The sequence below is a fragment of the Anopheles maculipalpis genome, chromosome X (assembly GCF_943734695.1).
Source record: "Anopheles maculipalpis chromosome X, idAnoMacuDA_375_x, whole genome shotgun sequence".
NCBI classification, from domain to species: Eukaryota; Metazoa; Arthropoda; class Insecta; order Diptera; family Culicidae; genus Anopheles; species Anopheles maculipalpis.
Genome location: NC_064870.1, coordinates 1088040 through 1113918, shown reverse-complemented (window position 1 = coordinate 1113918; position 25879 = coordinate 1088040). Strand labels below are relative to the sequence as shown.

The following is a 25879-nucleotide window of genomic DNA, read 5'->3' as shown; positions in this document are numbered from 1 at the left end:
TGCGAAGAGAGCAGCCGCCTGCATATGCTGGCCGAGGCAGTACGGCACCAAGAGTGGTTGAGTGTATTGTGGCACCATCGGTTGCGTTGTTGTTTGATTTTTTTTCTTCTCTGTAGTACACACAGCCTGCAACACAACATGCAGCGAGCCAGCAAATATCTCTTCGCTCACGATAGTGTCTGCTAACGGTGCGGCTAGAACCCATATGCACCAACGACAGCCATGAAGCGTAACCCGACATATGTAATCGCATCGATAAGAAAATATTGTTCCTGCTTTCATTTCCGAGCTTTCGGCGCGATGTAGCGCCAAAGCGGAGTAAAGAAAATAATTTTATTTATTTATTTGAAGTATGCGCCGCGTACTGTCAAGAAAATAACTTTGTCGCGGGAAGAATAATGTTGTGGTTTGTTTTATGTTAGGCTCCACTTGCTCCGCTGCTGGTTATGTTTGGCTTCATCCGCTTTTAAAACTGCATATGTGGTAGAGAGGGGTGAAGGGGCTGGTAGAACAAACGACAGCATCGGATACCGAATCCCATCCGGAATATTCATCTAGGGGTGAAAACCCAACTCACGGACGTTAGCAATAACATCCCAAGACCTCTGCAGGTTGTAGTGTCGAAGAACAAATCAAACTGCTGATGATATTTGAACGTCGACTGAAGAAGGTTCCCTGCAAAGATCGCAGTGTCTGAGCAGGTTAGAATTCTAAAGCAGCAGGTCGAATAGCTGTTGAAGGTTCCCTGCAAAGATCTCCGTGTTGGAAGCAAACTATGAATGAATGCCTGTGTATTGACTTGCTTCCAGAGCTTTACTACCCCGTCACTGGCAATCGCCCGATAGAGGACGCCACGGAGAATGCTTGATGAATGATCGTTAAATGGACCAACTTTACGCATAGCGGCCACATACGCACATGCGTAGACAACGTTTAGACTGCACCCGCGACGTGAAAGGAAGAGCGCAAAAGCAAAAACCAAAAAACAACAGGAAAAACCCGACACCCCAGGGCCGTGTTTGCTCAAGCGGTTCTTCTAGCTTCTTCCCTCGCTGCCGTCCGCTTCACTCACTGAGGGACCGTGACCTATCTTTTCTGCTTTGCTGTATGGTTCGGTTTTCGGCGTGTCGCTTTTGTGCCCTTGGTTCCTTGCGTATCCTGCGTTAGCTGCTACCTCCGCTAGGGCTTTTGTCGAGTTGGGAATATGAGTCGAATGGGAAGAATCTAATTTTGGCCTGTCTGTCTTTTGAACGCGTCTACAAAACCTGTTTTCCACATATGACGCGGCGAAGATGCTTCGGACGGTATTAGGTCCAACATTTGGGAAGATAGGCAACAGTGCTTTGATGGTAAAGACGTCAGCTTGTCAGGACTATACTATGCAAACTTGGGAAGTTTTAACCACTTGTAACTAATACAACCTGTTGCACTAGACTTCATATTGGCTACGAAGGTTTTAACTATAAGAAACCAAGATCGTTTTTGGTATTAAAGAAACTCAGGTATAATATTTGGCAAGTAACACACCTCTCGTACCTGCGCATCAAACCCCAAACGAAAGCAACTGACTGTTCTCGGTACGATCGGCTCGAGAAAGTATGGAACCGGATGGAAAGGTCCTGTGGTGGTATAAATGCGTCAGGTAGAATTATGAAATACTTCTAAAATCTCGCGAAACTCAAAAAGGGAATACCTCCTCAGCCCATTGGCCCAACAATTCTCAGTTTCGATCGAACCGGCTCCGCGGTAACATCGTCGTCGCGTGATTTTGTTTGGCAACGGAATCCTTTGTCACAGAGCACGCCGCAGATGCTCTTTGTGGCTGGGTGCAGTATCCGTAGTGGTGTGATCGCGTGTAGTTTCGAACGAGCATACATATATTGGGCCGGTGTTGGTACGAACGAATCAAAGGTGAATGATCATAAGCTTCACTGCAAGCAGCATATGTGCGTTGCTTTGATGTTGCTTAACGCTGGGTGTAGGTGTGTTGGTGTGTTTTAAGTCTTGCATCGCTGGATGAATCATTTGAAGCGTATGAATCATTTGAAGTGTATGAATCAATACACCAGCAATGCAAAGTTGTTTCACACCATGTCTGTCTGTCTTTCCGTATGGAAAACTAAACATTTTCGGACGGTCAAGATTTTTTTAGGGCATAATCCCATCCAGACAGGTCTCGGTCTCGGTCTGGGTTCAGGTCTAGACGCATGGTGTATGCGCTTGCTACACATGTTGGCCACATTTACTTTCATCATACAGCATCCAACGTCTGCAATGTTGGTCTGCAATGTTTTCAAAAACAGTTTCAAGAAATATGAGTTGGTAAAAATTAGGAACTGTGGACAAATGGGAAATGGATTGTCAGAGTTACTCTGAAAAGATGTAACGAAGAGAAAGAGAGAGAGAGAGAGAGAGAGAGGGAGAGAGATAGAGAGAAAGGTTCATTTTATACCTGTCGAAAGGAAGTTTTGGACATAGTCCGGTGCGTTGGGACTCTTTCGTAAAGATTTTGATGCTCAATGGTACTCCAGGAGGCAGGATTCGAGGTTCAAATCCCATCCAGAACGTCGTCCCCCCGTAGTGAGCACTTGACTATCCAACTACGTAGTATAAACAAGTCTGGAAAGCCATTAGTTGTCTGTGGCGTTACCTACAAGGTCGTCAAGTCGAAGAAGGAAGAATATCTTGGAATGGAAGCAGCGAGAATGGTTTTTTTCATTCCCTCGAGCTAAAATTTTACTGCTTAACGTTAGTTTCAAAACAAATATAATTAAATTCTAAAAGCAAATGAATTTTCTCTTCCTTCTTTTTCATGTTCACTCGCGCGCCTTCGGTCCCTCCAATCCACCATCCGACCATCAACCAAAAAAAAAAAAACCTGCTCCGAATGGCACCGAAACTCCAACCGGAATCGATCCGGATGGTTACCGACCCTACCGGCATTACCACCATTCAAACGGCAGGCGTGGAAGTGATCGGCGCCCCCCTTTAAAGCAGCATGAGCTATCAGATGCCGCAAAACAGAACAAGTAAGTACGCCCCAAACACACACACACACGCCCAACACATCAGCGGGCTCGAAAACGATCGATTTAGGTTAGTGAATGTATGGGATAATTTTATGACCTGCGCCTGTTTTGGCTCATTATAAGCACAGCGAGATAAAACGGGCTTTTGGGTTTTTTAACTGCATCTTGCATTGCCCACTCGGGGATGCACTTTTAATGCTTCGCTGCTTGTAGCCATAACTGGCGGCTACATTTGTGCTCTGGTTGATCGTAAAAGTTTACCGCGAACGGGAAGATGGCACTGAAAGATGGCAATGCTAATTTGCCAGCAGCCGTTGCTGTGTGTCTGTTATAGCGCTGGTGTATTAATAAAAATATGGAGGAAAAACATTGATGCGCTCGTTAACATTGGCTCGTAACAGAATTCTGGAGAGATAAGAAAAGAAGCTAGTGTAGGGTTTTGGTTAAGTACTTCTTCCCTTGATCTGCCGTAATTGGATTTGAGCCATAAAAGTAGGATCGCACATGCATATGTCACCAGCAGGAACGCCAGCTACCAACGCAGGGTGCAAAACAGCTCTTTCCTAATTATAAAATTGTTGAGGCTGGTCGCTTACACCCTAGGACAGGGTATCAAATCTCGATTGCGTATCTTTTCCTCCAACAACCGGCTGTAGCGAGTCAATCAATGGAGGTCAAGTCACCTTCTGAAGTGCTGTTGATGTGCGATCGGGACCAATTCTTGCCAAACTGTGTAGTGTTTCTAGAAGCAGGTATAGCTGGTTTTACCTTACGCCCGCAAACACCGTTTCGAAATGGCAAGGGATTGAAGATTTTACGGCCAAGCAAAATAAATTACACTTTATAGCGCTTGTACCGTAAATCATGCACGTGGTGTTGTCCCGTTCCCGCCAAAACCGGGATACGCGATGCAACTTCATGTATTGTGGTTCCGTCTCTTCGATTGCAATTAATAAAATCCTCCTTCCAGCGCAGAGATATTCAGCGGATATTGCATGTTATTAGCTATTTAATTTTTAAAAGATGTCCGCACGGTCGTAACATCGCTTTGATGAGGTAGGTTTCGTGCAAGATCAATGTTTAATTTTTGCTGAAGCAATACTGTTTAATAAAGGGTTTTCGATTGTCGTTTTGCAATCGCGTTTAACAATATAAAATCTGTCAAGTTTCTTTAATCGTCTTACCTCGTGAATAAATGAAATGAAGTATCGTAAAATGTTTTTTTCTTTCTGAAATGTTGAGTCGCTTCTGGCAGATTCTTCATGTATCCTGGCGTTTTTCGATCACCTTTTCTTTATCCATCTGGGCGTCCTGAAGTTCACTTTATGGACTTCATGGGTAGAGTTGTCCGGCACTATATTCTGATGGCGGAAATCGCTGCACAATGGTGAGGTCACTGCACGACTCGTAACGGCTACTCTAATGACCTTCATCCATACATTAAGGGCCGAAAAAAACCCTTCTGATCGTCTTCCTCTTGGACGCTGGGGGCCAAGAGGGTTTCGTTATTGTTAGACGGCTTTTTTTTAGAGTCTCTAAGTCTGTGGAGGCGTATCTGAGGAGCCGTGACTATAAATGTTCCATACAATTCCAACTACATCCGTCAGATGTTCTGTGTGGAAATTATTCCACAGGTTGTAGAGTGATTGGTTGGCAACACTCGATTTTTGGTGACACATTTGCTAGGACATTGTCCAAAAGGTCAAATTTGGTCATTAGAACAGCAGCAAAACATTTCCCACTTGTAACTCACAAATGCTGTCCGTTTGGTTAGTTTATCTCACCTGCTGGGTACAACAAATTGGGCGTAGTGCTCAGCCATCCTTTCCGCTAGAAAACACATATGTTCGCAACACAAACAACACCCACAACATACGGCAGGAAAAGGGTGAGTGGTAGATATGGGAGGGGACTTTCTCCACTTTATCGGACGAACATTTCACGCCCTCGCATCAGGAAAAAGGGAGGGGAAAACGTGCGCACGCAGGCCTAGGCTAGGAACATCGTGTTATCCTTATCGCCCTTCAGAGCATGGAGAAGTTGATCCTTGAAGGGGGAGAAAAATGGCAAATTATCTACCAACCCATTAATCTCCCAAAACAGTGCCTCAGTCTTTAGTTAGGGTTTCTCCATCGTGATATAGTTGTGCGTGATGGAGACCCGAAAAGGTGGAGCCAAATTCTCCATTTTTCTTCCGATGGTTTTGCACAAAATGGCGGACCCTTCATGGTGTTCTTGTCTCGCTTCCATAAATATCCTTCTCGCCGGAGATAGTATAGTTAGACAGGCAAGGATAGTTAGAAATTGTTTAAAGCCCCGGCCTTGGGGAACAGCACAGTTGGGATGAAAGAGAGCAGCAGCAGTTTTGGGTGAAAATATTTTTCACTTTTCCGGTAGAAGATTGTTGGACCGCCTGCTCGTTTACACGGGACTGCTGTGGCATTCTAGCGCCAACAACGGTAACGGTAGCGGCTCGCACTGTCCGATCGTCGGAGCTAGTGGATTCGTAGCGATTTGGGAGCTTTTTTTCCTTCTTCAAATTTGTATTGTGAAATTTAAACTACACACATCCGACAGGATAGTGTACTAAGTCGTTCTAAAACGAAGAAAAATGTGCTTTTTCTTCAAAAGGTTCTACGGTATTTAAATCGTATAGTTTCTAGTTTAAGTGGGACTAATCGTATGGTACGTTATGAGTGGTGAATTTTTGGTTTAATTTAAGAGTAAACTGTGTGCGCGCGTGTGAGTGTAGAAATCGGTTTTGCTTTTATGTAGTGTTTGGTTGAATGGTGTGAAACTTATCTAGTGACATATTGCACATCCGGTACCGACAATTTGGATATTTCAGCGCACGACAAACGTAGCGAAATATTGTTTCTATAAAGCATTCTTCGCCACCGCCTGTGTGAAGGCTTACTCAACTAGGTATGCATCAGTGGGAGGGAGTTGCTCTTTATACAGCTTTTTCAAGCAATTTAGAAGACTGACCGCCTGGTGGTAGAGGCGACAGTGGCGCCGGTCTGCAAAGAGTAGGAGTTTGGATTCTATTTCATTTAAATGGAATGCAATTGTTGCTCTTTTTTGTTAGCCCAGTATACCAAGGAGTTTAAGCCCCTAAAAGTATGCAATTAAAAAAAATAAATTCTTAAAAGGTCACAAAGCAATCGATTGGAAAAATGTTACCGCACACGCTCTGAACCAATCCCATCGATTTGAAGAAAAAATAACTAGTCTAGCAACACTCCAGTCCAGTTTAGTCTAGCATGCAAATCCGCTAATCTTTCCTCCGACATCCTTACGAGAGCAATAATTTCCTAACCTATAAATGCTTCAACTAAAAGAATGTTGACGTAGCAAACATTTCGTCCTGGCATCGAATGTGATGAGAGAAATGTTTGCTGTGCCTGTGTGTGTGTATTTTTGGGCAGCGATATGCTCTTCCCTTTCGCTGATTGGTGCAACCGATGTACCGAATCGTATGCGTTAGAACGCGTCGGAAGCGTAAAAATGCGCGCACACCACACTCGCGCCTATCTATTCCCTCCAAGCAAGCAAAAAAAAAAAAATCATGGTTATGTTCGGTGTTTTCCCCACCATTTTTGTTCGCTCAACCATCCGAAGGGCACGCCAAGCGTGGGAGTAAACTTTCGCAGCCTCATTTGATGAGGAGTTGTTTTTTTTTCCTCTCGCTCTCTTCAAACCATATATCTTAAGAACGGCGTATGAGCCCGAAAAGCTTCCACGAGGGAGAAACAGCCTTGCCTAGAATGCGCTTAAGAGCAAAGGAACAACGAAGCAAAAAGAAAATTGCGACGTAAAAGCGATAAAAAAAAATCAAAATGAAAATAGTCTCGCGTTTTGATGTGTTTTTATAGCAACGGAAGGGATTTTTTATAGCACTATTCACTCAACTCACACACAACTTATCCCCCCCCCCCCCCCCTTCTCCCTCGTAAAAGGGGTGGAAAATGTATGACTGCATAAAAAGGGGGTGGACAGGAGTGGTTGGGTTGACGTTTACGATGGACGGGCGGGAGGATGATGCTATTAATGTATCCAAACTGGCCAGATTTGCCAGCAGATTGGTAAACTGCTTGTCGAGAAGCAAACCCAGAAGGAGGCAACCCTCCCAGTATGTATAAATGTAAACGGTATGCAGCGACAATCGTTTATTGATCGCGCATCGCTCGTTGGTCGCGGTCGTGTCGCGTGTGTTCCGATTCCGAGGGAAAGCGTTGTAGGATGGTTTAGGGAGGGCAAGGGAGGGGTCGGAATGGTGTGCTCGGAACGAGCAGGACTTGTGCTCAAACCACTCGATCAGTTCTGATCTGTTTAATCGTGCGCGGCCCAGGGCCCAATAGCTCATTTCGATCGGAAGGATCGTTGCTGCTAGGGAACGTTGGTGAAGAATAGTGGTGAAGTGCTTGGTGTCCTCAGAGAACGAGATGACAAGTGTCACGTAGTCACAAGCTGTGAGTTTTAGTCTTAAACGGGGAGCCTTCTAAACCGAACAACAGTGAGGAAAACGATACTCTGTCATCATCTCAACAAACGGCGTACTCTGCTATCAAACGAACCCGAAACTGCCATCCACCAACCAGCTTCACGCTGCACCAAAGTGCTTACACCGATTCGATGCCTGATTATCGTACATTGGCCGATCTTGCCCTCGCATACGCTCGAGGAATGCAAAGTGATGGTGTTAAATCTTGTGACTCTCAGCACCGGGAGTATCCCTTGCGAATCCTTTTCGAATAATAGACGAACCAGAAACTTCGGATTAGCTTCTGGCCGACGAAGGGTGTATAGACTACAGGTCGAAGTATGTATGGGTATGCAAGGGTTAAGCGTTTTGTCCAGAGGATAACCTACAGCATACACAAATCCTAAACACACGTTCCGCGAATCATAGGCTGTAGGTTGGATTTGCTGACATGCGCATGTATGATCGGAACGATGGAGTACCTACAGTTCCTGGGCGAATGTAAGCGTAAATTGAGCCTGATTGTTTTGTTTAGTCCCGTCCTATACCATAGTTGTGCTGGTGCTGCTGTCGCTGCGCTCACGATCCACTGCCAATGTGTGCCGATCTTATAATCCGACATTTTTGGGCGAACCCATCGACGCCATTATTTTATCTTAGTTTGAGCTCAGAATGCCTCATCCGTACTTGTGAACGGCTGTGTTCATGTTACGGGCTGAGTTGTGGCAGGACTCTAGGTAGCTGCTCAATAGTGAGTCCTTCCATTGTCGTACACATTCGAGACCGAGATTGGATTAAAACTACGGAACCGACGGTGACGGATGACTACAAGAGGAGTCTGATTAAGAGGAATGAAGTCAGTCTAGCTAGGAAAGACCTCTAACTAATTGAATACTATAGCATGATAGGTTCTCTTGAAGCGTTTCTCGCCATTAATTGCCTGTGCGTTATTATTTAGAAATTCAAAAACAAAATATAGTAGCAATCAGCATGTGATAGGGAACTGTTATCGCCGACAGGGGTGACACAATAATCGCGCCCGTCCAACAAAAACCCGGTAGTTTGCAACAGCTTCCACGCCAAACAAACACACAACGAACAGGCTCATAACACTTTCACGGCGACAACAATCAAAGCCTTCAAATATCAAAAAGCGACATCAGGCAGGCTAGCGAGTAATGGGAGCGCTCGCTCGATGCATGCATGTAGAAAACAGACCCAAGTTTCAAGATGTGGCAAATTGATTTTACAATCTTTATGGCTGCCGGCCGCACCCGCGGGGTTATCGGAAACGTTTGATTGCACAAGATCGCGAGGATCGATCGGTTTTTTGAAGCATCGATCCCTAGTGCATACTGTTGAGTCGGACCCTGGCGGTTGCATCCATTGAAGCGTTTGGAAACAAAAACATCTAGCGGCAACTACTTTGACGGGTGTTATGCACCGTAATGTCTAATTAATGTCATTTTCAATAGTTTTTGTTTCCGTTCAAACCTGTCGCTAGAAGTGGGCTTTGTTCTGAGGTAGATTAGCCCCGTTCGGGGCAAGCAATCGCTTAATTAAAATTCCCGAGACCTCAACAAATTGGAAGCGGTGTAGATGATAACATTTTTCCGCTGAAATTTATTTGTTAAACATATGAATCAACCGAGAGCTGATAAAGCAGTACGTTTCATCCGCGAATCGTTAGCACCGCGGTGCGAATGTTATTGCAGCAAACTTGCCTCCAGCCATACAACAAATGCATTATCAGCATGAAAATTCGGTCTGGTGTTGTGTGTGTGTTTGTGTGGGGTGCCGTGTGAATTGCTGCTCACTGTGACCGCTTTGTGCCATAAAGTTGTGAAACATAAACATCCCCATTGCTTCACAATTGTTTTTTTATAGCTTTCGCTGTTTCGTTTCGCCACTTCCAGAGACGCTGGATGATGACATTTAATGCGAATGGTTTGATTGACTGCCAGGAAGAAAGTGTTTAGAATGCAACAAGAGCGACAAACTGTGTTTTTGTAGCAGAAAGAATTTATTGGAGTGTCCTTGGAGGCTACGGATTGTGTATATCAAAGGATATCAAAATCCTACGTTGGATGCTTGGAGATATCGAGGCCTTACCTCAAACAATCTACAATTTTAAGAAGTCTAAAGCCTGCCATATAAGGCTTTCCTTGACTTTAAACCCCTAAACCTAGACTTTAAACCCCCGATTTAAACCCCTAGCTAGATAGTCTGTCCTGCGAACGGGGATACGGTCTAGGCGTGATTCGATACTCAGTCCTGCCGAAGACTGTTGCCGTTAATGTCTCGGCCACCGGATCGTCTACTAGGTTGTCGTTGAGTATGGGTAATATCGGTGGTTTTATTGCGTTGCTGAACTTCACAGCCTCTACGTCCCAACGAGATCACTCCGAGCTAAATCGATGCTCGACGTAGAGGATCGCCGAACCCAATTTGGCACCTGTGATCCCATGTGCCGCAAATTCAACGTTGTCTTGGGGGATGGGATATGATCCCAGGGTCTGTCGTCTTGAAGACTTAAGAATAAAGTTGTATTTTGGAGTATTCTCAGGGACTTAGACTTTCTTTAAGTACTTCTACAGTTGTGTTTGCTGTTTGTAAACATAATCAGTTCTTTCAATAACACTACTTTCAAAAACGCTTCCGATTGCAGTAACAAATTCATCATTTGACGGTTAAATTACGATTTTCGCTTCGTTCGTTGCTTGATGGCCAATTTTTTGACCGTCTGTTCGTAATGATCTCTATCGCTGGAAAAGGTAAGACCAAATTGGGTCTGTCCTTTTGCCAGCACTCAGAAAAGTTTCCAACAGTTTCCCAACAACCCGGCTAAAGGACCAGAAAGGACCTCCCAAAAAAAAAATGCCAAGTTAAATAAAACATGGAAATTTTACGCAAGTCGAGAAAACAATGCAAAACGTGCAGCAGCGCGTGAGCCGAGAGGTGCACAGAGACGCGTAGGGAAATTAATATAGGATGAGAACGGTAAAACGATTCGCCGTCAGGAGTCAGGGTACATTGACACCCATCCCAACCCGTGTACCGTGTTGCCATAACGACGGATTCGTGTGGAAGTAGCGCTTTTGAAGACGGGAAATATTCCGGTGTGCGTAACCGCGTCGCTGTCTAGGAAAAACGTGCAAGAGTATGGAGAAAAAGGAAGGGTATGCAAAAAGGGGAAAGCCAACCGGGGGACACCGAGATCGTCGTTCGAGCTAAAGATCAAAGGACTCTGTTTTTTCACCCTCGTTTGCGTTGCAGATCTTAGCATTTGCTTTCGTTGTGACCGTGAGCGTGCCAGGGAGGGATTGACTGGGCAAAGGAAAAAGTGAAGAAGAGTATGAGCAGTGGGGCAGAAGGATAACATCGCTGTTAGTACACGCCGCACACTAGAAATGCTCAAAACTGTCGAAAATGGGGAAATTATCCTTCACCGATTTTCTATTGGCAAGTATTGACAGATTAACTTATGCATGTCCTGCGTAAGAAAAAGCAAAATGGCGCCGTACTTCGAAGTGAAATCGGTTTGAGGCGTAGGGTAAACAGAAAACCACTTTGGCTTTGGCCTAAAGGCAGGACCGGGGTTCAAATCTCATCCGGATCGTTGAATGTGGTACCAACACGTTTAGTAAACCATTCGATGGTCTGGTGTTACCTAACAGCTTGTTAAGCCTAGAAGAAATATTCTCCATCTTCGAAGAGTGTCGTGCAATATTTAAAAAAAAGACACAGCTACAATCGGACATATGAGGGTCAATTTAGATGTTGAAGCAGTTTAATTGCGTTAAAAACTGTTCAGCGCTCTCCACCCATTCACTTTTTGCAACCAACCAACCCCGAGCAGGGACACAAAATTGGATAATAGCTGGATGGCGATCAAAAAGATCCTCACCCCCCCAAAGAGTGGCGTTGTGTGGTTGTCCTGTAATTATAGGTTAGTTTGCCAAAGCGCTTGAAAAATAGCAAAGTGCCTTACAGTGCAACAGTTCCAGTACCACACTTATTGTCATTCTGTTTCAATTAGCGCCTGTACGCAACTGTGGTTCTTCCCATACAATCACTAGTCACCACTGGTGGCTTGCTGATGAATAGTTGATGCTAGTGCAACAACTCTCCGTGCCGGGTGTGGGTTCTGGGTTCCCTTTTTTTATAGCTGTAACAGCTGGAAAAGTCACTGAAGTATGACAGATGATTTTTCGAAGAAATATTCAGCTTTATGCTCTTCAACGAATGACATCTCTGTTTTTGTTTGGTTCTTCCCCGGAATGGATGAATAATTGATGACATACGCGAATGTATAATTTAGTGTCAAGCGAGGCAATTTCTTCCCTCCATTAGCGACACTCAACGACATAATAAAACTCATTTTTGGTGTCTAGCACAGAAAAAAACCTAACCTCAAAGTCGGACATTGATTGGGCAGCACAGCAGTTGGCACATGCAGTTCACAATTGCACACCTTTCTTCTAGCTTTGGTCTATAGAATTGGGATTATGTTTGGTAGAAAAAAATGTAATTTAATGTGCTTAGTTCTCTTTCGAGCTGAGTATCTCAGGAAAATCAAACAAACTGCGCTGCAAAGTACCCGACCAGATGAATAATGGTAGAGACGTTCGCAGCGCTCCTGCTCCAAAAAGCAAAATGTTGATCATTTTCTTTTCATCGCTTCATCACCAACATCTTGCATCACACACACACACACACACGCGACTAGTCTGCGCTTCTATGTACTTTCGGCGCTCGTGACTGTGGAATGTTTCGCTGGCTGTTGCCACGTGTTGTATTCCCCAAACAAAACAAAACAAAAAATTGGAAAACATTGGTACGCGGACGTCGGTGCCACATCAAGCCAGATTTTTGCAGCTCGCTCGGCAGAGATAGCGGAGAAGGAAGAAGGGTGGCGGGCGGGCAGATGTAGATGGAAAATGGAAAACGAGAGAAGCCCTTCATTTTGGAACTGCTGGAAGCTGCGCTGGGCCGGAGGTAAAAGCGAACGTTCACCGATGGCAATGTCGAAAAACTTCAAAGAGAATCCCTAATCACGTAGATGCGCGCGAGCCAAGAGCGAACCGTGTACTTCCGGGCGTTGGAAGGGGGGGGGGGGGGGGGGGGGTGTGCGGAGAGCATCACCTCCCGGGCACCCTGCCAGCCATCGTCAAGATGATGAAAGGGCGACCATTTTTGCGCGGGAAAAACGAGTGAAAATCGTTCTCTCGGTATGTGTGTGTGTGTGTGTGGGTGGGTGTACACTTGACGGCAGAAGTCCTCTGTACCCTTACGTCAAAGGCACACAAATACCACGATTCTAATATCCGCTTGCGAAGGATCCTTGCGAAGAAGGTTCACCAGTTGACGACACTGAATGCTATTAAGGATAAAGAGATTACCTGAAAACCCTCAGTCGGAAGGTTTTTTCCTCCCCCCCACCGCCCCCCCCCCCCCCACCCCCATTTCGTTCTCAATACGGGGTAAGGTGTGGGATCGCACGACAGGATTAAAGGTGTCTCAGTATAGTTAAGCGCGCCATTTTATTGTGGCAGCGATTCTTTCTTCAAAACCTTGATCAGTCGGCGCTTATTTTGCTTCCGCTGAGCCGCATTGTCCACTTGGGTAGAGCCTGATGGTACCGCAAATGAGAATTGTAAACAGCCCTAGCGGGGTATGCGTGTAACACGTGGACCTCTCTTGGAGCCAGTGTGTCCAGTTTGAGTGAGCAGGTAAATAGAGCCTCCCGGCATTACGCTGGGTAAACTACTTACCAGCATTAGTCTGGTTTATTTGTTTACCGAGCAATCCTATGGTCAGCGCACACTTTTCCTTCAGTGATCCAGACGGACTGGTTGTGGCAAGAGTTCCCTGCACACGTTCTGGACATCTCTTGGGAAGATTTCGGATTGTTTTGAAGCGCTGTAATCTTGATTGCGTAGCGTTCAAACGACTACAAAGTACTCTCGAGCTAGTATACGGTATCGTGTCCACACCTTTGCAACGTGCTTAGGTGTTGGGTTCAAAGCTGATCTGTGCGGGACCCGTGACAGTACTTTAATGTTCTCCTGTGACGTTATGTATTTAATTGTTACGCCATCTATTTCAAAGCACGCTGAGTCTGTACATTTTACGCTCAGTAGGTAGGCTTCTAATGACACCAACAAAAAGCCATACCAGTTTTGCTTTCAACCACAAAAGAAAGCTGGTTGGTAGTGATGTTGATGTGTGTGCCACAGTGCGAATACAATTCCAAACCGTCGTGTGTCCTTTGATGGCCGTGCAAACACGTGTGTGCAGTAGTTCAGTCGTGCCTGCGAGGGACTTGCACGCCTCTGTGCCTTCCTTTGACGAGACAACCGTAAACACACAGCCACCACCACAACCAAAGAACCCGGCACCCTCTCCGCTTACCGCAGGCGGTCTGCCCTGTTCAGCAAAAGGACGCTTGCCTCCTTGCCAGGCTCTAAAATCTGCTCTATCAAACCTGATGCCAGCGTCTCGCTCCCCTGTCTCACTGGGTCGGTTTTCCCTTGGTTGCTGCTAAAGTTTTCCTTTGATCTTTGCAAATCTCCCTGCCAGCTATGCGCTTCTCATTTCCTCTGTATCAACACGTTCCTCACTTCGTCACCGCCCGTATTTGTTAGCCACCCTTCGCCGATGAAGTGGAAAATCCGCATCGTTATGTCCCAGCGTGCTGCTAACGCCCAGAAGCTGGATGTGGGTGCTAGCGCCACTCACCCCCTCTCTTACACCCGCCTAACCGAACCCAGCGCCGCCAATAGTGTGAATTGTAAAATAAAAACTGAAGCGCTCCTGGTGTGCCAGCTCCGGTCTGGACAATAATTCCTGCCTTTTTAAAACGAAGTAGCTCATGGTTAGTTTCCTTATTTCGTTGCCTTTGTGTTTTGTTTTGGGTGAATTCCGCTTGAGCTTTGGCTTTCGTTTGCGCTTCGGGTTTCCGAAAGGCGCCATCTTTTCATCCCGACTGACGTACGGTGAGTTGATTGGAAGTCTAATGCGTATTTAGTATGTTTACTTAAAATATTTGTTCCGGGCAGCGATGTCCGAAGTTGGTGCAAGTAAACACGCATCGTTCTCTTAGAACTGTCTAATTCATTTTTCTAACAACAACAAAAAGATGGCATGTTCTATAAGAAACGATCCCTCTATGACTATTCTGCCTTACTTTTTTCGGGAAACACACAATTAGGGAATGGTTTTCCCATGATGGTGAAGCAGGGCAACAATTCTGGGATGCAATTTACGGAAGGATTTAACCGTGAAAGTAGTCAAACAAACCCTCTAACCAACCCCCACAGAGGACGGAAATGTCCTCTACCCCTGTGCGCTCGCGGCTGAGGTTCAAGTCGGTATCACGCCGCGCCATCGATGAGGACGCGTGTCAAGACAAAACGAGCACACGGGGGGATGTGTTGTGTCATAATTATGTAGTAATTGATATTCCCACTATCCGTTTTCCTGCCATTATTATTGTCCACAGCGAGTGCGGCATGGGTATTATTACCGGGGTTGAATGTTGAGGAAAGGAAACCCCAAAAGGGAGTTAAAATAAATTCACATCCTTTCTGGAACATGTCGTTTCACCACACGCCGGTACAAGATTGAGGACCTTTGGCAGTGCAAAAGCAAAAAAAAACGCCCGGTCCTATGTAATGGTTCCGGCAATTTAATTATTCTTTAGCGGTTTCCTTTGAATGCATTGATAACCGGGCATGTATTGATAATTCTACGGCCGATCGAAGAAGCGTGTAATTAGTGTTGTGTGTACATTTTGCATGAACCGTACCAATGTTGTAATTAAAAACTTTGATAAAAGAAATGGCAAGCTTAGCTCGAATGAGCCTTCAGTTTTTGTTTTTTCCGCTTGTGCCTCATAGAGTGACGTAGTAGTATTTTTTGTTGCTAGTGTTGGTTTTTAACTGCAATTAGCACTTTTCTGTGTGTAACCAACAAACTGTTCTTTGAATTTTACTCATACAAAAACAAGCATTTTTTCACTTATTGTCGACAGTGAGGATTGACTATCCAACTACGTATTATAAACAAGTCTAGTAAGTCATTAGTTGCCTGTGGCCAAAACAAACAGCGGATTCTAGCACAACGAATCTTTGGGCATTGATTTGTATTTGCTCAATCTTTAAGCTGAAAACAAGGTGTACAGCACGGTGTAATATCTCTTTTGAAGCTGTCGAAAGTTGCAAGAAAATCTAAAATAGGCAGAAAAGGGCCCAGCGAAAGAGCAAGCGAGAACGTTTGCGGCGATAATCGGGCAAGATATGGCGGGGGTTCGAAATTGAAATTAGATTTACAACTTCTACCTAATGAGGGTTGATGCGAATGAAACCAGTCCCCTAGATCCTAGCGAGTTGTCCTAGACACTATCAGGCACGAGGGGGGAAAGAGATGGCAAGGGCAGGCCACCAGCTCGCCACGGAGGATTCAAATCGCCTACGAATATGGCTGCCGAACCCTTTGATCTTTTCCCGGCGGCGGCCTTTACGCTTCCCCTCCCCCCACCCCTAACTTTCTCGTCACATTGCAGCAAAAGGACGAGTATTTAATGTTTTCCCCCTTTTTTTTTTGAGGGCTTGAGGGTTTTTTTTTCATCTCCTTGTTCGATGTGTTTTCACCGATGTGCGGCCCTGCCGTCCTATTAAATGTCCTAGCAACGGCAAACAACTTCCAATAGTAAATGTTAAGAGCGCGTCGTACAGTACCTTCAAATGTCCTAACGTTTCGTATCGAAACACCATTATCAACATTTTAGAGAGCGCTGCATCGGTGGACGGGTGAGGCCCGGCCCAACCGCATGACGCTGACATGTGCCATTATTGTGCAGGAAAATCGTTTGATGTTGAGATGTCGTCGCTCTGCCGACCGATGATGATGGTGATGATGTGCTGATGATAGACGACAAGCTTGATACTAGGTCTAGCCCGGAGTCTAGTATTGCAGTAGGCAGATATGGGATTTGCAGGCAACAAGCGCGCGCTGTAAAAACATCAGCCCAGCAAAGGAGTGAGTGATAGAGAGCTCTGTACCCCAATGTGCCCGCTCTGTACTTTTTTTCAGTGAGTTTTTTTAATTTTCACCACATCCTGGCGAGTGCCCTGAGAGTAGCAAGGGCTTGTCAGACTGACATTGAAGTCACATAAAGTGGAGTATTATTGTGCCGAAGAACAGCCACGGGATAAAGTAATAAGCGTTTCCGTTTCTGTTGCTCGAAATGGGGATGGAAGGGACAAACAAACTGCGTTGCATTTGTCGTCTGTGGAGGAGCCTTAGAACAGTCTTGATATATGATTTATCTAATGATTTCCCCTGGATTATGTTGTATAATTCCGGCTCATTTTGTGGGACGACTTCTATTACGAATGGTTCTCGTACGGTCGCAAGCATGGGCAAATATTTACTTTCACACTCAAGCGACACAATGTCCAAGAGCCAATCCGAATGATGGGTAATTAATTAATGAATATACCAGAGAGCTCTGCAGAGTGGTTACAACCTGAAGCTACGTACTGCAAAGAAAAGAGCAACGGAATACGCCTGCTCTTAACCACTCGGAGGTACATCCTTCGCGAAAAGAACACCGATTTGCCACCTTTGTGTTACCGATCGGTAAACGAATTATTGGTTCCTTTGGCGCGGAAACAAAAAACGCAACAGGGCACCAATAAACTGTCCCGGCATTGGCTAAAGACGTTGATGGCACTTTTCGCACCAAAAGAACACAATTTGTCGCACGTCATTAGTTCTCCACTGGCGGATAGCTTTGCCCTTCGTGCGAAGGTCGTCCACTTCACCAAAAACTGGCTCTCACGCAACAGACCCGCCGGCCGCAGTTAAAACTACATGAATAGAAAAAAAAAAGTTAACGATGTCTCTCACTGTTTCTGAAGATCCCTTAATGTCAGCACCTCTTTACACGACGCTAAAGCGTCTGTCGGGAGCGGGCCGTCTGCTGGACGTTTATGTTGGGCAGGAAGGATCAAAAGAAAAACTCCTCAAACTCGGTCACACCAAGATGACTTCCTTTGGGCCGTTTCCTTTTCTTTCCCATCTTTAATTTGCTCTCGACTCCGCGGGCGGGGACACTGTCGCCGAATCAATAGCTGTCTCCTTGTGTTTTCAGCGATTCCTCATCCTTACGTGGGCGCCATTTTCTAGACTGATGCTGCTTGCCGACCGAAGAAGCTGCACAGTTTTGCGAGACGACTCTTCCGGTGGTCAAGTGGAAAGGTGTAATTTTGTTGATTCGCTCATACCTACAAAGTGCACATTATTGTCTTGTATGTTTGGCGAGGGGGAAACCCAACCGAAACGGAAGTTATTGTTAAGCCTGGTGGTTCCGAATTTCCGTGCCGGCAAGCACCTGACAAAATTAGCCACCCATGCTCCCGAACCGCAAACGGAAACTGGCTAAGAAAAGATTTATCGTCTTACAGTTTACAGCGCATACTGAAGAGGGAGATACATCGGTTCTGTGTGTCTTTATCCTTGGTCTCTTGGGTGTGTAAGACGTCAGGGCATAGAGGTTTGTTTGGGCGCTTCGCAACTCCAGTACCACTCCAAGTGCCGTCAAGTGTTTTTAGGTTTTGATGTGTTGATTTTCCGCCCAGCGAAGGTGAGCTGATATCGTACATCTCGCAGTCTGAAGGACCAAAGATGTACGTGAAAAAAGACATACATTAGAAGGGGTTTGCAAGGTCGATTTGGGGCGAGGTTGTGTTTGACTTTTTCGTTACGTATCCTAACTTCATTTCGCGCCGAGCTTAGTTTGCCGATTATCCTTAGCCTAGGCTAGCTTAGATCATGTAATCCCTACCAAAAAAAAAAGAAGAAAGCAAACACATTAGTCTGGAGATGTCTCCTGTGCGGTATTGCTCCCCCGGACAATGCCGGAAGCTTCTGCACCGTGGTGTTTCCTTTCATCTGGGGAAGTTTTATTACGTTATCGTTTCCTTTGTTTGCCCAACAATACCCTCTCATACGGATGGCCCGTGCCAGATGTTGGTGAATATCGGATAATAAGACGTGAAACGGTGTGGATAAATGAGGATAATTCGCAATTGCATTATCTAAGGCTTCTTTCGATGTTTAACGCAGCATTTGACGCTTTATGATCCATTTAATAGATCGTATTTTCCGCTTAATGGATTGTATGTTGATGCATTGATTGATGAAAATGTTTGGATGACATGAGATGCCGACAAAACGACAAAGTTCTTAAAGAGTTTGTACAATTAGTTGTGACCTTCTTGTTCATTACCGATGTCAAAGTTTGTTGATTAATATGAAGGATTGAACTTACCAGTACTTGTTCGGTGGTAATGTAGAAAAGAACAGATACTTATAAGTTTTGATACTGACTGGTGATGACAGCTGTCATATGATGAATCGCCTCTACAAATGACCTGCTAGAAACGGCAGATTCAACCTAATCGAAGCCCACTTCCGGAGGTGGCGCCGCGCCCAAACCTACCACCAGGGCCAGTGATACTGATTGTTTTCCACCTGTTTGCTCTCATTTGCAGTGTCTCATAATCCCTATAACCCGTCGGATATGCCGATGCCTTCGGCAAAGGAGCAAACACTGATGTGGCAGCAAAATTCGTACCTCGGCGATTCCGGCATTCATTCGGGCGCCGTTACCCAGGTGCCGTCGCTGAGCGGCAAAGACGACGACATGGAGGACGATCCGCTGATGTTCGATATGGATCAAGGGTTTTCGCAGAACTTTACACAGGATCAGGTGGACGACATGAACCAGCAGCTGAGCCAGACGCGCTCGCAGCGCGTCCGTGCTGCAATGTTCCCGGAAACGCTCGAGGAAGGGATCGAGATCCCGTCGACACAGTTCGACCCGCAGCAACCGACTGCGGTCCAGCGGCTGGCGGAACCGTCGCAGATGCTGAAGCATGCCGTTGTCAACCTGATCAACTATCAGGACGATGCGGACCTGGCCACGCGCGCCATACCGGAGCTGATCAAGCTGCTGAACGACGAGGATCAGGTGGTGGTGTCTCAGGCGGCCATGATGGTGCACCAGCTGTCGAAGAAGGAAGCGTCCCGGCACGCGATCATGAACAGCCCGCAGATGGTGGCCGCACTCGTACGCGCGCTGTCCAACTCCAACGACCTCGAGACCACCAAGGGTGCCGTCGGTACGCTGCACAACTTGTCGCACCATCGGCAGGGTTTGCTCGCGATCTTCAAGTCGGGCGGCATACCGGCACTGGTAAAGCTACTGTCCTCGCCGGTCGAGTCAGTGCTGTTCTACGCAATTACCACGCTGCACAATCTGCTGCTGCACCAGGATGGTAGCAAGATGGCGGTACGGTTGGCCGGCGGGCTGCAGAAGATGGTCGCACTGTTGCAGCGCAACAACGTGAAATTTCTCGCCATCGTCACGGACTGTCTGCAGATCCTGGCGTACGGCAACCAGGAGAGCAAGCTAATCATCCTGGCGTCGACCGGGCCGAGCGAGCTGGTACGCATCATGCGCTCGTACGACTACGAGAAGCTGCTGTGGACCACGTCCCGCGTACTGAAGGTGCTGTCCGTCTGCTCTAGCAACAAGCCAGCGATTGTGGAGGCCGGCGGTATGCAGGCATTGGCCATGCACCTTGGCAACCCATCCCAGCGTCTGGTGCAGAACTGTCTCTGGACGCTGCGCAATCTGTCCGATGCGGCAACGAAGGTCGACGGGCTCGAGACGCTGCTGTCCGGGCTGGTAACCGTGCTCGGCTCGTCTGACGTAAACGTGGTCACGTGCGCGGCCGGCATACTGTCCAACCTGACCTGCAACAACCAGCGCAACAAGGTAACGGTCTGTCAGGTCGGTGGCGTAGAGGCCCTCGTCGGCACGATCATCAATGCTGGCGATCGGGAGGAAATCACTGAGCCGGCCGTATGTGCGCTGCGCCATCTGACCTCGCGCCATCCGGAGTCCGAATCGGCACAGAACGTCGTCCGCAATGGGTACGGGCTGCCGGTCATCGTGAAGCTGCTCAATCCGCCGTCCCGCTGGCCGCTGATTAAGGCCGTGATCGGGTTGATTCGTAACTTGGCCCTCTGTCCGGCTAATGCGGCACCGTTGCGTGAACACGGTGCCATCCATCTGCTGGTGCGGCTGCTATTTAAGGCGTTCCAGGACACGCAACGGGTAAGTTTGTCATTTATCATTGTACAAACGAGCATCATCATTTAACTTATGTTGTGTGGCTTTGTGGTTTTTTTTTATTTGCTCCCCTTACAGCAACGGTCATCGGTTGCTACCAATGGGTCGCAGCCACCGGGTGCCTACGCTGACGGCGTACGCATGGAAGAGATCGTCGAGGGCACGGTCGGTGCGCTGCATATTCTCGCCAAGGAGGAATACAATCGACAGGTTATACGTTCGCAGAACGTCATTCCGATCTTCGTACAGCTGCTGTTCTACAACGACATCGAAAACATTCAGGTTCGTGTCTTATGCGAGTGAACGCTTTGCAACGTCTCCGTCCTTTCGCGTTTCGCCTGTTTGTCGGAGCAGCGCGAGAAGGCCATTGGGGAAATCATGGGGAGAGAAAAACAGGGCGCATCACAACGGTGTAGTTCTGAGTCTGCGCACTACAAGTCACCCATCATCCCTCCAATGTCGTTTGCTCAGAGGCGTGGCTACTAGATTATATCAACACCCCATAGTCTTAGTGTCCTTGTTTAGTGTTCTTTGCCTCTGAATGGCATTAAACATGGCAATAAGACTATATCGTTGAACTACCTATTAGATGGTGGACAGAAGCTACAGACCTGCGTGCTCTACATGAAGTTCTTCTCGGTTTCAATTTTAGCGTGTTGCGGCCGGTGTGCTTTGCGAGCTAGCCGTCGACAAGGAGGTGGCCGAAATGATCGAGGCCGAAGGTGCTACCGCACCGCTAACCGAGCTGCTCAACTCGGCCAACGAGGGCGTCGCCACGTACGCTGCCGCCGTACTCTTCAAGATGAGCGAGGACAAGTCGATGGATTACAAGAAGCGCTTCTCTAGCGAGCTGACCACCCTGCCTGTGTTCCGCGACGACAGCATGTGGAACAATGGCGAGCTCGGTATTGGGCCGGACCTGCAGGTCAGTATCAATCCTACACGCGCGTGCACCACCACCACTCGTTTCCGTTGAATGCGCAGAATGTCTTGCTCCACGGCGGGAAGGGAAAACATCTCCTCCGGTTTTGGGCGTGTGCTTCCAGCGCTCACTGCCGCATATTTGTACATATGTTTTCCTTGTTTTGCTCGTCTGTCTGTCGCACGCTACTCATCTTAACTCTCGTACACCGTCACAAAACGCACGCAGTCGCCCTTCTCTGGTGTGTTTTGAGAGAGTTGTGGATTCCCTTCGCTTGTTTGTTTGTCTGTAATATTCATTTCACTTCACTCTACGGTCTTTAGTAACCCATTTAACGTGGTTTTACCATCAAAGTAAGCCGTTTTTTTTCCCATGCCATTGTAAATATGCCACAGAAGGTAACGGAAAAGCCAGCCGATATGCGATTAGATTCAACTAATTCGTTACAGCAGGTTGGTGCTAATTTCGTAACAGGGCGGTACTACTACCACAGTTTTGCTAGTTTGCTCCTCTACATACGTATTTTGTTGTTTTTGGTTTGCTGTTTTTCACTCCCCCATCCCCTATCGGAAGCTGTGTAACGTTATCGGTGAATCGAATCGAGTTTTATTTAAAAGAAAGACAGAAAAATGGAAAACAAAAACGCATACAAGCGGCTTGTGAAAGGCAGGCTATGTTAACCTTTAGATAAAAGTTCGTTTCCTTTAATTTATTATTGTATAAAATTGATTTGCGGATGTGTGTTTACCTTTTCGCACCCTCTCCGTGTATGTAACCTGCCTTTCGAAAGCCCAGGTCGCCAATATCGCCGTATCAAAATTATATACTCTGCATACTTTCCCTATAAGTTTAAATTGAAACAGTATTATCTATATTCGTTATTTCTCTTTTTCTCTTTTTCTCTTTTTCTCTTCATCTATCAATATATCCTGCCTTGCTATATATTTATATGTTTTTATAACAAACAAACTGTTCTATCTGTCCGTTTTCTGTTTTGTCTTTGTTGTTTACTTGTTTTTGTTTTCATGGTTTTCTGAATATTCTACTGGTTAATGATATAAATCAACTTACTACACCTGTTACGCATTCATTGAATTCCCCTCTCGTGTGTGCGTGCCATCCCATCTTATTCATCTATTTCAATAAATTGATAATTCATTTTTGTTTTATTTTTTCTTTCACTTCAATTTCATGTTTTTTTTTCTCTCTCTTTCCTGTGGACACTTTTGTTTTTCGTTGTTTTGTCGCCCGCAAAATCCCATTCACGTCACCACTATTTTACACCTTCCGGAAAATCATAATCACAAACCTTTTGATGGAAAACAAAACTTCCGACCCCGAACACACCCTCCCCAAACGGATTGGATGCGAATACGACGAAAACGACGGACCCGATTGGCTGTTGCTGGTGTGCGGTACATGAAAATTAAATCCGGTACAATCAAAATTTGGCGATGATGAAAACACCTAAACCTTTCAACCTGACGGGGACGATTGCATTATTACCCCCAAACACCCCCACAAAACCACCACACACGCGCTACTAATGTGGTGCACGTATGCACAAACACTCCCCCCCAAAAACACACATTATCATCACACCACGACTACTATACTACCACTGTCGGTCCAACTCGGGCTACCGGATGGAACGGAACGGCCATTCGCACTCGCGCGCTTCTGGTCGAATCGGGGCGGCGACGGGTATTGGTATGTAACTCTGCTGTGTTTTTGTTGGGTGTCGATTGCACTGAAAACAGGACATCCTGTCCCCCGAGCAAGCTTACGAAGGTCTATACGGACAAGGGCCCGCGAGCGTACACAGCTCGCACGGTGGTCGTGCATTCCAGCAAGGTACGTAACACACACACACACAAAATTCACCCCCCCCCCCCCCTTGGCACGTTTTTTTAGCATTAAGGAAAACCCTCCCTCATTCTAACAAGTTATTTAGCACCGTTCATTCCATACTAATCGGCTAGAAGGGAACGTTTTGGTGGCGGAGAAGTGAGAAGCGACCGCTTTTTTTTTTGGCACCGATGGACCCGTACTGGCGCAAATTTTAACAGAGATTCGTATTGAAATAATTGTAACCTTTAACAGCATGCAGTTTTTTTTTTTTGCAATAGTTCCTGAATTCAACCTCTGTAGCTACACTTCAATCCACCAGCATCCCTTCTTCTTCTTGGCGTAACGACCTCTAAGGTCATCGAAATAGCTTTCTAGACTGCCGATAATACCATGTAGTTGGTTAGTCAATAATCCTCACTACGTGGAGACGGTCCGGATGGGATTTGAGCCCCGGTCCTGCCGTTTGAAGACCGGCGCCGCTGTCGCCTGTACCACCGGTCCTGGCCCAATCAGCATCCCTATCAATACTGAAAAACTGATAAAAAGAGCATGAAAGTCGTCAAGGACCTTCTGCTTTTTTTGGAGTTGGCTTGAAGGGACTCTGTTATATCTTAATCATCCCTCTTAGTCTCGGCTAGCGCCTCTTTCTACTAGAAATTAGACTCTAGTATCTAGTCAAGACTCTAGTCCCCAAACTGTGTCTAGTGTATGTCTTTTGTAGACTCAATCGTGTCTATTTCGTTGCATAATGCATTTTTTTTTACTTCCAACTTGAGGCCCGCTTGATCGATCCTTTGATGGATTGACTTCTAGAAGCTCCGGAAGGCTCCCTTATCGCAGGCCACAACTAAGTATTAAGGTCCGAGCAGTGCCCTGCTGCTAAAATCTCACTGCTCACTAAACATCCAACATTCAAAGGCCACCTGATGGAAAAGTATGGAAGCTAGAGCTGAAAACTGGAACCTATCAGACAGGCTGCTAAATGAACCTCGTTCCCCAACGATCATTTCAATCTCAAATAATGTCTGGATACAGTTAGAACACACTTATCTGCACTTTCTTCGTAGTAGTTGTAGTACATCTTGTTAAACTCCTTATACAATACTTGTAATGAATGATTCCTCAGGTGTTGTAGTTCTACATACCTTAGTGTTAGAACTTCATGTATAGTTTGGAGATAACGTCGATCACTACAGAACTATCTCGCTTAACCGGTGAGATAAAAACGCCAACATGTCAGTATGACCTCAGATACAGGAAAAAAAGAGCATTTAAGCGCTGTTCCACTATAAGTCATCGTTGGGTGTGATGCGTGTCATAATCAGCGATCAGTATATTACTCTATCCTTCCCACTCTTCTCCATCTGTGTTATCTTTTCTCTCTCTCTCTCTCTGTATCTATTGCAGCTAAACCAGCCTAACATATATCATCACTAAAAAGAGCCCCCAAATAACCAGCCAACTCAAGCATACGAACTCCCAATTAAGCGTAACCGTGTAACCACTCCCCTCTATCCGCCCCCCCCCCCCCCCTCAAGCCCTTTAGTATGCACCATTTTAACTCTATGCCCCAATATCCTAATATCCGCATTTTATTATTACCTTCACGGGATGAGCCATTCGTCTTGAGGACGAATTCTTTAAAAGCTAAGCAAACATTTACATCCGTTTCATCGTTTCTATCCCGGTTTGCGGATACGTTTTCCATCCCAGATAGAGATCCCGTATTTTCCCCCACGCTCACACATCCACAAATAGCGACGTAAGAACACAGGAAGCAAAAAAGCATAGATATTGGTAGGATATAAGAACGACAGGATCTCTCGCTCTCTAGAAATCGCTCCGCGCCTTTTCCCCTTTTTACTACGGTTCGATTCTTGCTCTATGCTCCCTCGGATAACGTGTGTGCGAGTGTTTTTTTTTTTTTTTTAACAAATCTAAGTTTAATTCAAAATTCAATTAATCAATGTTAGGTTTCACATTTCGTAGCAAGTGAGCGGTAAAGATTGGAGTTTGATTTGAATTTATGAGCGCATTTTAATAACTAATCAATCCTTCAAACATTTTGATACGGTCAAGATGGTGTCGCCCATGCGTCCTCGTCAGCTTGTATCCGTTTATTCAAATTTCAAAAAATGCAAAAATGCAACAACTTTCCTCGAACTATAACACTTGCAATACCGCACGTTAAGATCTGTAAAAGCAATTACTATTCAACGGGCAATGTGTTTACATTTGTGTATATTTTATAGCAATAGTGGCAGCCCATAATACGTGGAAGGATGAAAATGTTGGGGAGGAATAGAAACGAGTTAGAGGAGTGTATTAGGAAATTAAATAGCGCAAGCCACGCGAAGGACACACGTAAGAACAGAACTAGTGATGGG

At 46.0% G+C, this 25879-nt stretch overlaps 3 protein-coding genes across 7 annotated transcripts in view; all 3 read left to right on the top strand.

The window, feature by feature from the left end:
- The window catches only part of LOC126558747 (septin-4), a 141488-nt gene that overhangs the window by 91307 nt on the left and 24302 nt on the right, over window positions 1–25879 (top strand). The gene's annotated exons all lie outside the window — the stretch shown is intronic.
- Window positions 1–25879, top strand: part of LOC126556931 (amidophosphoribosyltransferase-like) — a 61021-nt gene that overhangs the window by 14388 nt on the left and 20754 nt on the right. The gene's annotated exons all lie outside the window — the stretch shown is intronic.
- Window positions 1–25879, top strand: part of LOC126568277 (armadillo segment polarity protein) — a 369973-nt gene that overhangs the window by 342732 nt on the left and 1362 nt on the right. The window contains exons 1-7 of one of the 5 annotated variants that reach the window (XM_050224751.1): window positions 1887–1911; window positions 2964–3029; window positions 19074–20704; window positions 20798–21001; window positions 21372–21644; window positions 23402–23495; window positions 24900–24995. In XM_050224751.1, the coding sequence (XP_050080708.1) occupies window positions 2999–3029; window positions 19074–20704; window positions 20798–21001; window positions 21372–21644; window positions 23402–23495; window positions 24900–24913 (2247 nt within the window). In that variant the 5' untranslated portion in view covers window positions 1887–1911; window positions 2964–2998 and the 3' untranslated portion in view covers window positions 24914–24995. Of the gene's footprint in view, window positions 1–1886; window positions 1912–2963; window positions 3030–19073; window positions 20705–20797; window positions 21002–21371; window positions 21645–23401; window positions 23496–24899; window positions 24996–25879 lie in introns of those variants that run through there. The other 4 variants (XM_050224727.1, XM_050224759.1, XM_050224735.1 and 1 more) reach the window with 4 other exon arrangements.